This window comes from Haliaeetus leucocephalus, unplaced genomic scaffold (genome assembly GCF_000737465.1).
Source record: "Haliaeetus leucocephalus isolate CR32 unplaced genomic scaffold, Haliaeetus_leucocephalus-4.0 Scaffold657, whole genome shotgun sequence".
Lineage (NCBI taxonomy): Eukaryota > Metazoa > Chordata > Aves > Accipitriformes > Accipitridae > Haliaeetus > Haliaeetus leucocephalus.
In genome coordinates, this window is record NW_010973093.1 from 775036 (window position 1) to 787439 (window position 12404).

A 12404-nucleotide genomic window follows, 5' to 3' on the forward strand; every position below is an offset into this window, starting at 1 on the left:
GGGGCGGGACAAAAAAACCCCCCGCTGCCCGCCCGCCGGCCGGGGGGGGGGGGGGGTGACAGGGAGAAAGACAGGGGTGGACAGGGGAAAAAAGTGTCCCCCCACCTCCCTCAGCTCCTTTTCGTAGGAAATGGCAGCCCTTCTTGCACTGTGCCACCCCTCCTGTGGCACCCTGTGCCCCCCACCCCGGTCAGGGGATCACGGCAGGTTGCCTCACCCCCAGGCCCTGCCAGCAAACGGCTTTCTGAGCCGTCCCAACCCTGCTGGGAAAGCACTGGGAGAGCAAACCAGCCCTGGAAGCTGCATGTCCCTTCCCGGCCAACGAGGCGCTGGCTTTGCAAGCACGTGGCCGGCCACATGTGGGGGCTCAGGGGGCTGATGGCCACGTGCCGATCCCCATCTGAGTGCCGAAGTTGTCCCCTGATGAGCAGAGGCACCCACCTGCACTGCTCCTGGGAGGAGATGTTTATCCAGGACAATACTCACAGGTGACATCGACACCCGGTGTGAATTCGGCCCTGCAAAGCTGCAGGTTGTTTGGAGCGGGCTGCAGCAGGACAGAGGAGAGCCATGACTTTGGGGGCTCAGAGCTGGACCCCACCATGTCCACACCAGGTTTGGGGTGGAGGGAATGGAGAAGCAGCTCCAGGACATCTATGTGCAGCCCAGCACATGCTGCTAAATATAACCAGTGGGACAGATGCTCCGAGACAGGGAGTTGCCTGTGCCACAGCACCGCTGAGGAGGAAGCTGAGAGCTCCCCTGAGGCTTGAGTAGCCCTTGGGGTTTGGAGACACAGAGCAGGGTCAGAGGCAGCTCCTCTATCAGTGCAGGAGCCTCTTCCCCTGCAAGGAGGAGCGTTTCCCTTCTTTTAAACCCAGCAGGATTAGCGGGTACTTATTCAGGGAAGGCAGGAGGGCTCATGCAGCCCTTTCCACCTGCATCAGCCCAACAAAACCCAAACCTGGGGTGCTTCAGACCAACTGATCAGAGCAATCCCTGCTGCCATGGCTGTGCCAGCCCCCACGCTGGCAGCTGGGCTCACCATGTACCTGCATCCCCCGCATCGGCAATGATTAGCCACCGGGGAGGACTCTGGCCCTTTTTGGAGGCTGACGAGGCAAGTGGTGCTCACATGGCCTCGGGGACGCATCTGGGGAGGTCCCCAAGGGCCCACGCAGGCTGTGAGTTGGGTGTCCTGCCTGGGGAGAGAGGACACCCATAGGAGGGGAAGGTCCACGGGGCTCCCAATCCACGGTCTCCCTTTTGCTGTTTGCACCCAATTCAGCTCCAGCTAGAAAACCCCCTTCAGGCTTAGCCATGCCCGTCCCGGCAAAGAAACAAGACGATGCCCCAAGATGGGCTGCTCAAGGCGGGGAGCGAGGGCAGGGAGCCAGCCAGACCCTGGGACCAACACTCCAAGGGGGGCAAAAGGCACCTGCAAAGCGGGTGGGAGAGCCCGAGTCAGCCCCACTGCCAGGGGCACCCCCGTTCTGGGCACCCGACGCCCGCGCCATGCTCGCCGACTCCCTTCACGAGCAGACAGGGCGCCTTACGCAACCAGCCGTGCCCGCGGCCGACGGCGGTGTTACGAAACCCTGGGAGTCTTCACCCCTCACGGCACAGCCGCCCACCGGGGTCAGCCGATACACGCTCTGGCTCCCGGGATGGCACCCGGGGGAGGTCGAGGTGGGGGTCCGGGCACGGCGGCAGCGCCGGGAGCCACATGCTCTCTGCGCAGTCTTGGCTGGGGCCCGGTGGGGGAGCGGCGCCGGCGCTGGCAGGGCTTGGCGGAAGCGCAGCCGGACGTGTTGCACCAGGCCTGGGATGCTGCGGGAGCCGTATACCTGCGGCGCGCGCAGGTTTTCCCTGCTCCCTTATCTTGCCATCGAAGCTGTTGCTCGGTTGCAGCTCCGGCCTTTCTCCCCGGGGTTGCAAATGGCTCGGGGTGCCTGCGCGCCTACCCCAGGCACAGGCTGCCGCAGCCCCGGGCATCCCGCAGGAGCGAGGGATGGGTGAGGGTGTCCAGCCCTTCCCCGGGAGGGTAAAGATCATCCCAGCAGAGACATTTCCAAGCAGCTCGGGCATCTCCAGACAGGTCTGTGACTCACCGGGACACCTCAGCAAGGCCCAGGAGATTGTTGCAGCCCCAAGGTTCGAGCAGGTCCCTCCCTCTCCATCCCAGGCATGATTTTTTGGGGAAGCCAGGATGGGATTTGGGGGAGCCGGAGTGCTTACAGCTCCTCCCCACCCCCTCGCCTGCTAGAGCCGCCAGAAAAAGGTGGTTTATTGTTATTTAGTTTCTGCCCCTTTCATACTCCTTTGCCGGAGTTTTTGCCAGCGGCGGGCCCTGGGTCTGGCGGGGGGCCAGGCCAGCCGAGGCGCTTTTAAAAACAAAGCAGGGCGCGTGCATGCACACACACACGCACGGCATCCAGCCCCTCTTTTAACTCTTGCCGGGTCAATGCTGCATGGAAGATGCTGTTGATCGCCGCTGGGATCCAATAATTCACTCCCCCCTTCCCAGGGAAACCTTCTTGCAGCACTGGGATCCTGACGGAGAGGTGGCAGGAGTGATGCTGGTGATGCCGTCACGGTCCACAGAGACCCACTTGTCCTAAACGGGGACAATGCTGCAACGCCTTTCTAGGTCGCAGCCAAGATCTTAGGACCCAGCAGCCCTGTAGGGGAACGAGGAGGAGGAAGAGTGTGATGATGTTTTCACCTAAAAGCAACTCCTCTCCCATATGGTAGAAAGCTGGGGAGTGCCAGCAGCGTGCACACAGCATACTCAAACCTGTGGGGCTGACTGCCTTTTTGCATAGGTTACTGTCACCTGGAAAGTCTTTATGCACCAGCTCCCTCCTGCCTGCAATGAGCCCCATGCCCCCAGCATGTCCCCGACCCCATACGGAGGACGGGATGCCTGTGCCAGCAGTGTCCTTGCTGTGTTCCCTCCCTCCCTGCCTGGATGCAGCCCTGGGGAGCACCGTCCCCGTTACAGCGGCCGTGTGCCGCCGGCAGCCAGGCACATGCCGTCCCATGGCTCGGGGCTGCCCCCCCTGTCTGCCTTCGAGCTGCCATCATCCAAATCGCCCTGTGTTTCTGGGTCAGGCAGCCAAAACAGCCTCCGCAGCCCTCAGGAAGGGGGAGCCGAGCCCCCCGGTCTGGGCCAAGTCACCGGGAAGTGCCTGAAGGCTGGAAATTCCCCCTCCTGCCCCAAACCTCAGCCTCCTGCCTGCAACACTGGGGATGGCCGCCAGCCTGGCTCCGTCCATGGCCCCGAGGGAGCTCTGCATCCCGCTGAGAGACTGGCAAGTCCCTGGGACACCCCAGTGCTGCCCGGCCATCCCCAAGGGAAAGTAGCATGGCCTAGAGTAGCCCCAACAGACCCCACGCTCATCCCCTTCCCCAGAATTAGCCCTTTTTTCCCCCCTACTCTTTTACCCAGGCAGGGAAAAGGCAGCTACAGGTGGCCTAGGCTGACAGCAAGGAGCCACAGGCTGCCCTGCCAACGGGTTTTCAAAGGCTGGGAACAGAAATACAGACCCGGGACAAGGGGAGATTGGGTGCAGAGGGGCGCAGGGCTGGGTGCCCCGAGGAAGCTGTGCGATGCTTAGCACAGCCTCCTCCATCTCCCTGTGTGACACTGTTTGCTCGTGCCTTATCTCCCACGCTCGGCACGGTGACGTTTTCCCCAGCTCTGGGCACACCGGCAGCAGCCGGGCCCCTTTCCAAACACAACACCCGTTAGAGGCCAGCTTTGAAAAGCAACTACCCATTCACTCCTTTCACCGCTGCTGCCTGCGCGGGGGTTTTTCCTTCCTGGGGACAGAGGTGAAAAAAAAGGGGCTAAACCCCTCCATGAGCTGGGACAACCAGGATGCGGATGGGAAAACCCACCAAGCAAACACCAGACTACCGGAGAATACCCCCATCCTGCGGGAGGAGGAAGGAAGGATGGACCCCCCCGTGCTGCGCAGCTGCAGCCCCGCCGCCATCCATCCCCACAGCCGCCACGCTCGCCGGAGCCTTTGAAGCCTCTTTTCTCCCCCTCCCACCCACCCACCGCAGGCTGGTTCAAAAGCAGGTTTTGGCAGGCTGCGGGGCGGTGGGGTCCCCGGCACAGGGCCGCCGCCAGCCGGGCTCCCCTGGGCACGGCGCCTCGCCCCGCTCCTGGCTCGGTCTCGGCGGAAGAGGGAGTTTTGCCCGTTTCGGCAGAGTTTCTCGGCGTCTCTCCGCAGGCATGCCCGTGGCCCTTCCAAGCAGGCGTGCGGCTGCGAAGCCGGTCCAGCCCGTCAGACCTACAGCGCGCAGGGAGAGGAGGGGAGGACACAGCTGAGGACGCTTGGGAACTTGTCCTCGAAACTTGGGCTTCAAGGGATGTGGCCAGGGCCACACTTGGGCTTGGTGGCAGAGCCGGGTCCAGCCGCCTGCACGGCCTGGGGCAGGACCGGAGCAGGCAGGGTGCCCAGACATCCCTGCACCACCGCCAGCAGGGAAAGCCGTCGGGTGTAACAGAGCCTGAAACGATAAGGATCCTGCCCGAGGCTGGTCCTGGCTCTTTTCCGCAGCCAGACCACACAGAGCAGCCAGAGCTTGGGACAAACTTCCCTCAGGAGCAGCAGTGAAGAAGAGGATGGTCCTCCTCGGTGAGGGGGGACGGCATGCCGGGCTTGCCGACTGCCACAAAGGCGCATCCAACATCATTGCAAAATAACCCCCAAATTGCAAAAAGGATCAACTTCTTCCCCAAACAGCTGTGGACCCGCTGCCGCTGAGAGAAGGAAAAAGACCGGCAGGACATGAAGGGAGGGTGGGTGTTTCTGCAGAGGACAGGGACACAGAGCTCTGGTGGCAAAGGCTAACAAATCACAGGAGAGATATTAAACCTCACGCTTCGAGGCTTAAGCTGAAATAGCTACTAGGGATTAGTAGGAAATTTAAGGGGGAGGGAGGGAGCAAGTTATCCCACATCTGCCTGCTGCAGTCTCACAGCATGCGGAGCAGCATTGTCCCACTCCTGCCCAGCCAGATGGGTGACAGCAGCATCTGAGGGCCGGCACCGCTCTTGGGAAAAACTTGCTGTGCTTTGTGCAGCCGGCATGCAGCAATGAGGGGCACCAACCCAGGCGCAGGGATAAAGCCAAGGCCCCCTGCAAGCTTTGCTACCATTTAACAACTTGCTAGGTAGGTCACAGCCCAGACACAGCTGAGTCCCAGGCGCCCACCCCTGTCCTTGATATATCCAAGGTCTGGAAAACCCCAACATAGCTGGTGAAATGAGGTAAGTCACTAGTGAAACGGGGCAAGTGGCTGGCCAAAGCCGGCCGAACCTCCCCAAGGCAGCAGCTGAACGCCGGCAGGGCTTTACTCCCTGTCCTTGAGAGTTTAACACCAGTTTGCTCAGCTGCTGCCCTTTCTTTGCACTTCGCACACGTTTAAACACAAACCTTCACCACTCCCTCAAGGAAGGCAAACAGTAAGTCCAGCTCCCATCGCCTTCCATAGTTCCCTCCAGCCCACGGCTATCACAGGGGAATCACACCCCCGCCCACCAGCATCACCCCAGCATCCCCCCAGCCCCTGTCCCTTAGCCCTGCACGGCCGGGATGGGGACACCCAAACCTTGCCAGGCACCGTCCAGCTCCAGGAGCCATCACCCCTTCCCAGAGACGAGAGCCCCAGCCGGCGGGGGGGCTCTGCCTCTCACCTCCCCTGGGGAGCCCCCAGCCCATCGGTGCCGCGGCGGCCGCCCCGGCCCGGCCAACTGGCGCATTGTTGGTGAGCACGGCCAAGCCGGGGACGTGATTGATCGCTGGGGAGAAAGGCCAAAGCCGTGACGGGTCGTTTAACAATTTCAATTAAACTCTGCAGCGCTCCGACGCAGAGGGGAGGAGAGAGGGAGAGAGAGAAGGAAATTAAAAAGCGGGACGTTTCTATTGCTGCGCCAGGGAACCTCAGCAAAGCACGGCTGGCTCAGCAGGAGCAGCCCGGCTCTCCCGGAGGAGACCCCCTCCCTGGCTGCAGAAGTGACCACAGCATCGACCCAACGTCCCCTTCCCGCAGGCAGGATGCCCGCCCTCGCCTGCCCTTCCCCTCCTGCCCCCAAAACTTTCTCCCTGCCCGCCCCACCGCCTTATAATAATAGGTGCTGTGACCCACTTGTACAGCAGCGCTTGCGCAGGGAGGAGGGCTGCGCACGGTGAATATTAAACAACGTGTCCCTGAAGTTCCCGCTGCCGGGACCGGCGCTTGATTTTTGCTTACGTGCAGTGACTTTTTTAGGCACAGGAAGACCCAGAGGGCTGATCACAGCGACCAAGCTCCCAATCCACTGAGACAGCAGAAGGGCTCTTAGAGGGATTTTGAAAAAAATATATATATAATCAGCATCTCAGCTTGTCATATGGAAAAGGCGCTTTAATGAACAGCAAATGCAGCAAATGCTCGGCTCACATGGCATCGGCGAGAGGAGAGAGGGGGAACTGTAAGGGATGAGGAGCAGTGATGCCCTCCATGCCAGGGATGAGCCCCTGGGACCAGGCAAGCCTCCACAGAGGGTCCAGCACAGGAGCCCCACCGAGGGCTTGCAGCGGTGGCCTTGCAGGGGTCTGGGCTTTTTGCACCCTCCTCCTTATAAAGGAATAAAATGAAAATAAGCAGAGGGAGCTGCTGACGCCGCTGCAGCGGGGGAGTTAAACACACACATTCACGTGGGTGCCCCACGGCTAGAGGGAGGGGAAGATGCCAGAGAGAAAACACAGACGGGGTTTCACTGGGAGAGAGTTACTGGAAGGGACTGGAGGAAACAAGTATAACTTCACCCCTCCAGGTGCACAGGAGGAAGAGAGCCAAGGGCAGCCCAGCCTGCCCACACCGCCTGGCCATGGGACACCAGCTCAGGGGAATGGGGCTGCATCAGCCAGCAGGACGCTCACATTCTGATGTTATTTATTGCCTTGGAGGCGTCCTTCAACCCGCCTGCGCAGGCAAACCTCTCTCATTCCAGCTCAGGGACCCCATACAGGCGCAGTCCCTGAGCTGCAAGCGTGGGCAATGGCACCCAGTCCCTTCACCCAGAGAGTAGGCACCAGGCACCCCCTGTTCTGGGGTGGAGGTGGCCCCCAGCCTTCCTGCATGCCCAGCAGTCCAGACTTGCAAAGTTTTGGCCCCAGTCAAAGCTTTCCAGTAGCTGACCCAGGGGAGTTAATGCCCTTCTAGCATTTATAATCCCTAGCCTAACTCACGTTTCTCAGCACCAGCTTCCCCTTCCTGAGCTGCTCCTAAGAAACCTTAAAGCTTCTTCTCCTGCCCCACTTTCCCCTCTCCTTCCCCTGGACAGTTTTTTCCCCTCCAGCTTTGCCACACACACCCATGAGACCCCCCACGACATGCAGCCCTGGCAGGGGGTCCCACACCCCCCAGCCCAGAGCAGCTCTCACAGCCCAGGCAGGTGCTGTGCACCTTCCCCCCACCATGACCACACTGAGAGCCCTTTTATTTACTTTTCCCAGTCTCCTTCTCTCGTTAGGTCATGAAAAGCAGCCAGGAGCTCAGCTCTCTACAAGGGCACCGTGCCACTAGCCATGATCTGCTCCTCCACCTTGCTACCCTTCCCATCTCCTCCAGATGCCATGCGGTGCCTGCAGGACCCCAGTGCCCTTGGAGACCCCCAAGAGCCCGACGTTTGCTCTGAGCCATGCTTGCCACTGACCTTTCTGAGAGCATGTGCAAGAAAACAGCCCTGCTGAAGGGTTAAACATTACCAGACTGAAATTCAAGGCTTGACGATTGGTTCCAGTTGACTGGCTGGGATGATAATTTTTCACAAGATAAATACAGCCAGGAGCAAGTGGCAATCGCTAAAGACCCTTTGTAGCAGCGTCCCCCCCTCAAGTGGCTTCGCTTCCCTCCACCGCCGCCGTTTCCCTTCACCCATCCCTGCTCAGTGGCCCAAGCTTCAGGGCTCCTGGCCCCGAGCCCAAGGGGAACCCCAGCCCTGCAGGGAGGATCGCTTACAGCCGGGTCATTCATCCGCATGGGCTGCGCTTGCGCTCCTGCCTCCGGCCACAGCATAACTCATGCACCGGGGTTCAGAGCCAGCACTTGCACCCTGGCTTGGATGGCACTGAGCCCGCTGCCAGGACTCACACACTGGGACAGGCGGCAGTGCCCGGCCGGGGAGAGGGAGCCCACAGCTCTGCACCGGTGTACTCACTGCTCTTAGATGCCTTGATCTTGGCCACTAGTTTCTGCACACTGGGTACGTCCCCGTTCTTCACGGCCTGGATTAGCTCCTGCTCTCGCCCCATCGCAGACAGGTGGGAGCAGCAGCAGCGCAGAAGGCAGAGACCCTCGGATCCTGGAGGTTTATAGAGCCATGAGAATAAGCCCCTAATTCCTCAAAACACACTTTGACGGGAGATGAAATCCAGCAAGAAAGATGCTTTACAATCCCATGGGACATAAAAACCAGAAGGAGGAAGTCTTTCTGTTAAGGGCAGAAGTCCATTTCTGCGTCTGGAGGAGCAGGACCCGGGTGGGATTTGGTTGGAGAACATGCGATCAATTAAAACAAGAAATAGTTCAGCACCTAGGGACGGGCTCCTGGCAGCACCAGAGCTCCGCAAGACCAAGCCAGGTGGCTCGGGGCAGGGTGGCCAGTGCAGTCGGCATCAGGATGCCCTCAGCCTCTCGCAGCGCTCCCGGAGCCAGACGTGTCGTGCTTTGCTCCCCTCGCCAGGCTCTGCTGTGCTGATGAGTCCCTAATTCTTCCCAAAGGGATTATGGGCTCGTCGCCATCTGGAAGTTATAGATCCTCCCTCTCTGGTGCTCATTAGCCCCTTCGTTTCAGCATTCCTCTTGGCGACAGTGCTGCAGCCACGCTGGGGAGCCCCGTGCACGGCCGAGCCCTGGAGTGGCAGCCCGGGACCTGCAGAGGGGAAAAGCAGAGTCAGCCCTCGAAGGCCATTTACCTCCCGGCTCTGTCGCGACAGCTTTTGTATCCGCACCGAAGAACGAATACTTTGACTATATTTAGTCCTGGCGGGACTTGGCTCGTCCTCGTGTTAAACGGAGAGGGAAGAACCTGTGGAAGAAACCTCCCGAGGATGCTGTTGGGGGGTGGCCAAGGAGCAGGACGGGAGTACAGCTCCTTCCCCGTCCCCCTGGGGCTGCACACACTCTCCCCTCCCTAAAGGCAGCACATGGGGCTCGGGGCACTACAGCATCTCCCCCTCTCCTTTCCTGGTGGCAGCACCCAAGGGATGGAGCTGGAGAGGTTTAGCCAAAGTCCTCTACAGCCCATGGGAGTGAGTCAGCCTGCCCAGCACTATTCCCCTCGCATGCAGGTGTACACCCTCGCCCTCCAAATCACCCATGAAGCTCAGTGCCCTGGGACCCAAGACAGTCTTTAACCACTACACGAGCTCTCTCTGGCCCAAGTAAGGAACTGGGTGTAATTCAGCAGCACAACCATGCTCAGGAGAACAGAATCAAGCCCACAGCCTGGCCAGCTAGGATACCCCAGAGAGGGCATGGGGTTCCGTGGCAGCAGTTCACACCTCCCAGCCCATGCTCTCCCCTGCTGCGCCTGGGCTGCCCAAACTGGGTGGCAAGAAAATCCCTCCTGGTTCAGGGCCATGCATCTGGCAGGCTGCTCCAACGCCCGGGGAGGAGCGTGTGCGCAGGAGGGCAGGGAGCACGCGCCGTGCCAGCTGCAAAGCCGTCACCAGATCACCCTGCAACTCCCCCTGTACCGATCCGGGCTACATCGGAACCGGCTCCAGTTCCCCCGCCATGGCTCAGGCATGCCGTCTCCCTTCCCAGAGCGCTCGCCCTCAGCTGTTTATGTAATAGCGGGTGTCGCTTCCTCCAAGCAATTGAGGTCACCGTTTTAAGGATGGAAGCCACAGGGGAGAGAAGGCAACAGTGGGAAGAGAGGTCCTGCCTGGGTCGGGGGCAAAAACAGAAGGGGCGTCCCATGGCACAGCGTCGCTCAGCCCACCCACGGTAAAGCTAGAAGCTGCAGCTGCCCACGAGCACAGACCCCCCCACGGGCTCCCCATGCTCCAGCCCTCCCCAGGGTGCAGTGGTATTCAGGGCAGCAGGAGAGGCGATGCTCCAGTGCCAGCTTAGCTTCTGGGACAAGGGGATGCTGAGATTCCCACACCAGGCTGAGGGGTTCTTCCCCCATCATTGTTCCCCTGGGGCCCACAGTTCATTCAGCTGATGAGCCCCTCGGCACTGGGGCTGCTTGGGGGCTTGGTACCAGGCACTGAGGCCAGTGCCTGCCGAGGTCAGCTGTCACCTCCCCACATCCATCCTGGAGCGCCCACACCAGCTTATCTACCTTACAACAAAGTTTCAGCCACTTGACTCAGACTAACCTCTTGCCACAAACAAATCCCCTCCCGAAACCTCCTGTGCTACACCGTTTTCAAAACTATTTCATTTAACCCTATGCACTGCATCCCACTTTGTGCTGCTCTTCAAAAGCACAAAAAGTGAGCGTGAGGGCGCTGAGACTATTTACTCATGTATTAAAAAAGTCTGTACGGCCTCACTTAGAAAACAGCCCTGTGCTGCTTCTACCTCTCCCGGAGCACACGAGGCTCGGCGAATAACTCGGAGGTACCGAGAACTCCAAATACAGACCTCCACCTCTTCAGCCTCTCGAGAGAGGAGCAGCAGCGAAGGTAAAATTTGAGAAACTCACAAAGCTGGAAAAGCAACAGCAAACAGCCCTCCCACCCGAGCAGAGCCGAGCCTCCAGCCCAGGAATCCACCTGGAGAACCAAAGTATCCCAAACATTCCCGCAGCCAACGGCGGCGCCGGGAAAAAGGAGAGAGAGGAGGAGAAAACAAAACAAAACAAATCAAAACAACAACAAACCAATTACGTAAGTGGAGAAGGAAAGATGCGAAAGAGCAGTAGGCACCAAGACTGGGTCCCGAAGGGACGGGTGGGGGAAGCTCACCTCCCCCGGGAGGCCCCCGGGAAGCCCCGCGCTGCCCGCCGCCGGAGCGAGGCCGGCCGGGCAGGCAGCGATGGGCGCACCCGTCGCGCCTCCGTGTCCCCCCCACCGCCCCCGTCCCGAGACCCCCGGGACCCGGACTGGGCCGCTCCCTCCTTCGGGGAAGGCTCGGGAGGATTTTTGCCCCCACCGAGACGGGTTGCTCCGCTGCTTCTACGAGCGGCCCGAGCCCCGCAGCCGGCGGCCCCACTCACCTGACCGGCGCTCCCAGCCGGGGCGAACCGAGCCGCACCGGACCGAACCGGACCGCGCCGTGCGGTACCGCTCCGGACCAAGCCACGACGAGAAGTACAGAGCCAAGCCGAGCAGCAACTTGCCGAGCCGTGCGGAGCGGGACCGGGACCGGACCGAGCGGCGCGGTCCCGGCTGCCCGGCTCGCAGGGCGGCGCGGCGCTCGGCAAAGTCCCGCTCGGGCTGGCCCCGTCCCGGCAGGAAATCCCTCCCCGGCCCGGCCTGATTGGAAAAGCCCGGCGGGTTGTGCGGGCTGGGCAGGGCCGGGGCTGCTGTCACTCACCGTGATGCGCCGGCAGATTTAGGCAGGGGCAGGGCCGCGGCAGCGCGCCGCACCGGCACCGCTCCCGCCCCGCACCGGGGAATGCCCCTGGGGCTCCCAGGCAAAAGGCTCGCTTTGAGAGCCAACGCGGTCCGGGACCGGCAAGGTACGGGACCGAGCCGGTGGTCCGGGACCGGCCCCCGCTGGGAAGTACCCAGTTCTCGACCCGGGACTGACCCGGTGGCCCGGGACCGCGGGGCGATCCCCCACCTTCAGCCCTGGTCCGACCTGGTCAGCCCTTTGCCCCCTCCACCACCAACCACCCTGGCAGAGGGGCTGCCCAAAGCTGCTGATAGCACCCACAGGACCAAAATCCACCACTCCCCCAGCTGTCCAAGCCCCAGATTAATCTTATTCTCACAAAGCACTAAAACCACGAAAAATCACCCCATTGTGCCAGTCCTCAACAGAAACACCAAAGCTGAATGCTCCCCTGCATACAGTTCTCTTAAAACAAGAGATTGCCTAATAAAGCTGGACAGCTTTTGCTGCATGATACTACTGGATTATCATCAACTAATCAGATTAAAAACACACGGAGGCTTTGATTTTATTCACCAATTGCCCAGCCCACAGCTCCCTGGGGGAGCTGCAAAGATCGGTACCTCTTCGAACCAGGCTCTGAGACATTTCACCAAATGATGGTTTCGTGAGCAATCCCATTAAGGGGGATCCTCAGCAAAGAGGAGGAACTGACATTTCAAGACACACCCTATCTTTTCAGTTCAGGAATAAAGAGATTATTATGCACATCTAATTATAAATGTCAACATTTTACAGCTGCTATGTTGAAGCATGAAGCTGTAAGTAGC

General features: G+C 60.4%; 1 protein-coding gene across 1 annotated transcript in view; it reads right to left on the reverse strand.

Moving 5' to 3' along the window:
* The window catches only part of CASKIN2 (CASK interacting protein 2), a 30104-nt gene extending 21789 nt beyond the window's left edge, over positions 1–8315 (reverse strand). Inside the window, exon 1 of the mRNA XM_010579474.1 lies at positions 8222–8315. Coding sequence (XP_010577776.1) covers positions 8222–8315 — 94 coding nt within the window. The remainder of the gene's footprint in view (positions 1–8221) is intronic.
* Between the last annotated feature and the right edge of the window lie 4089 nt (positions 8316–12404).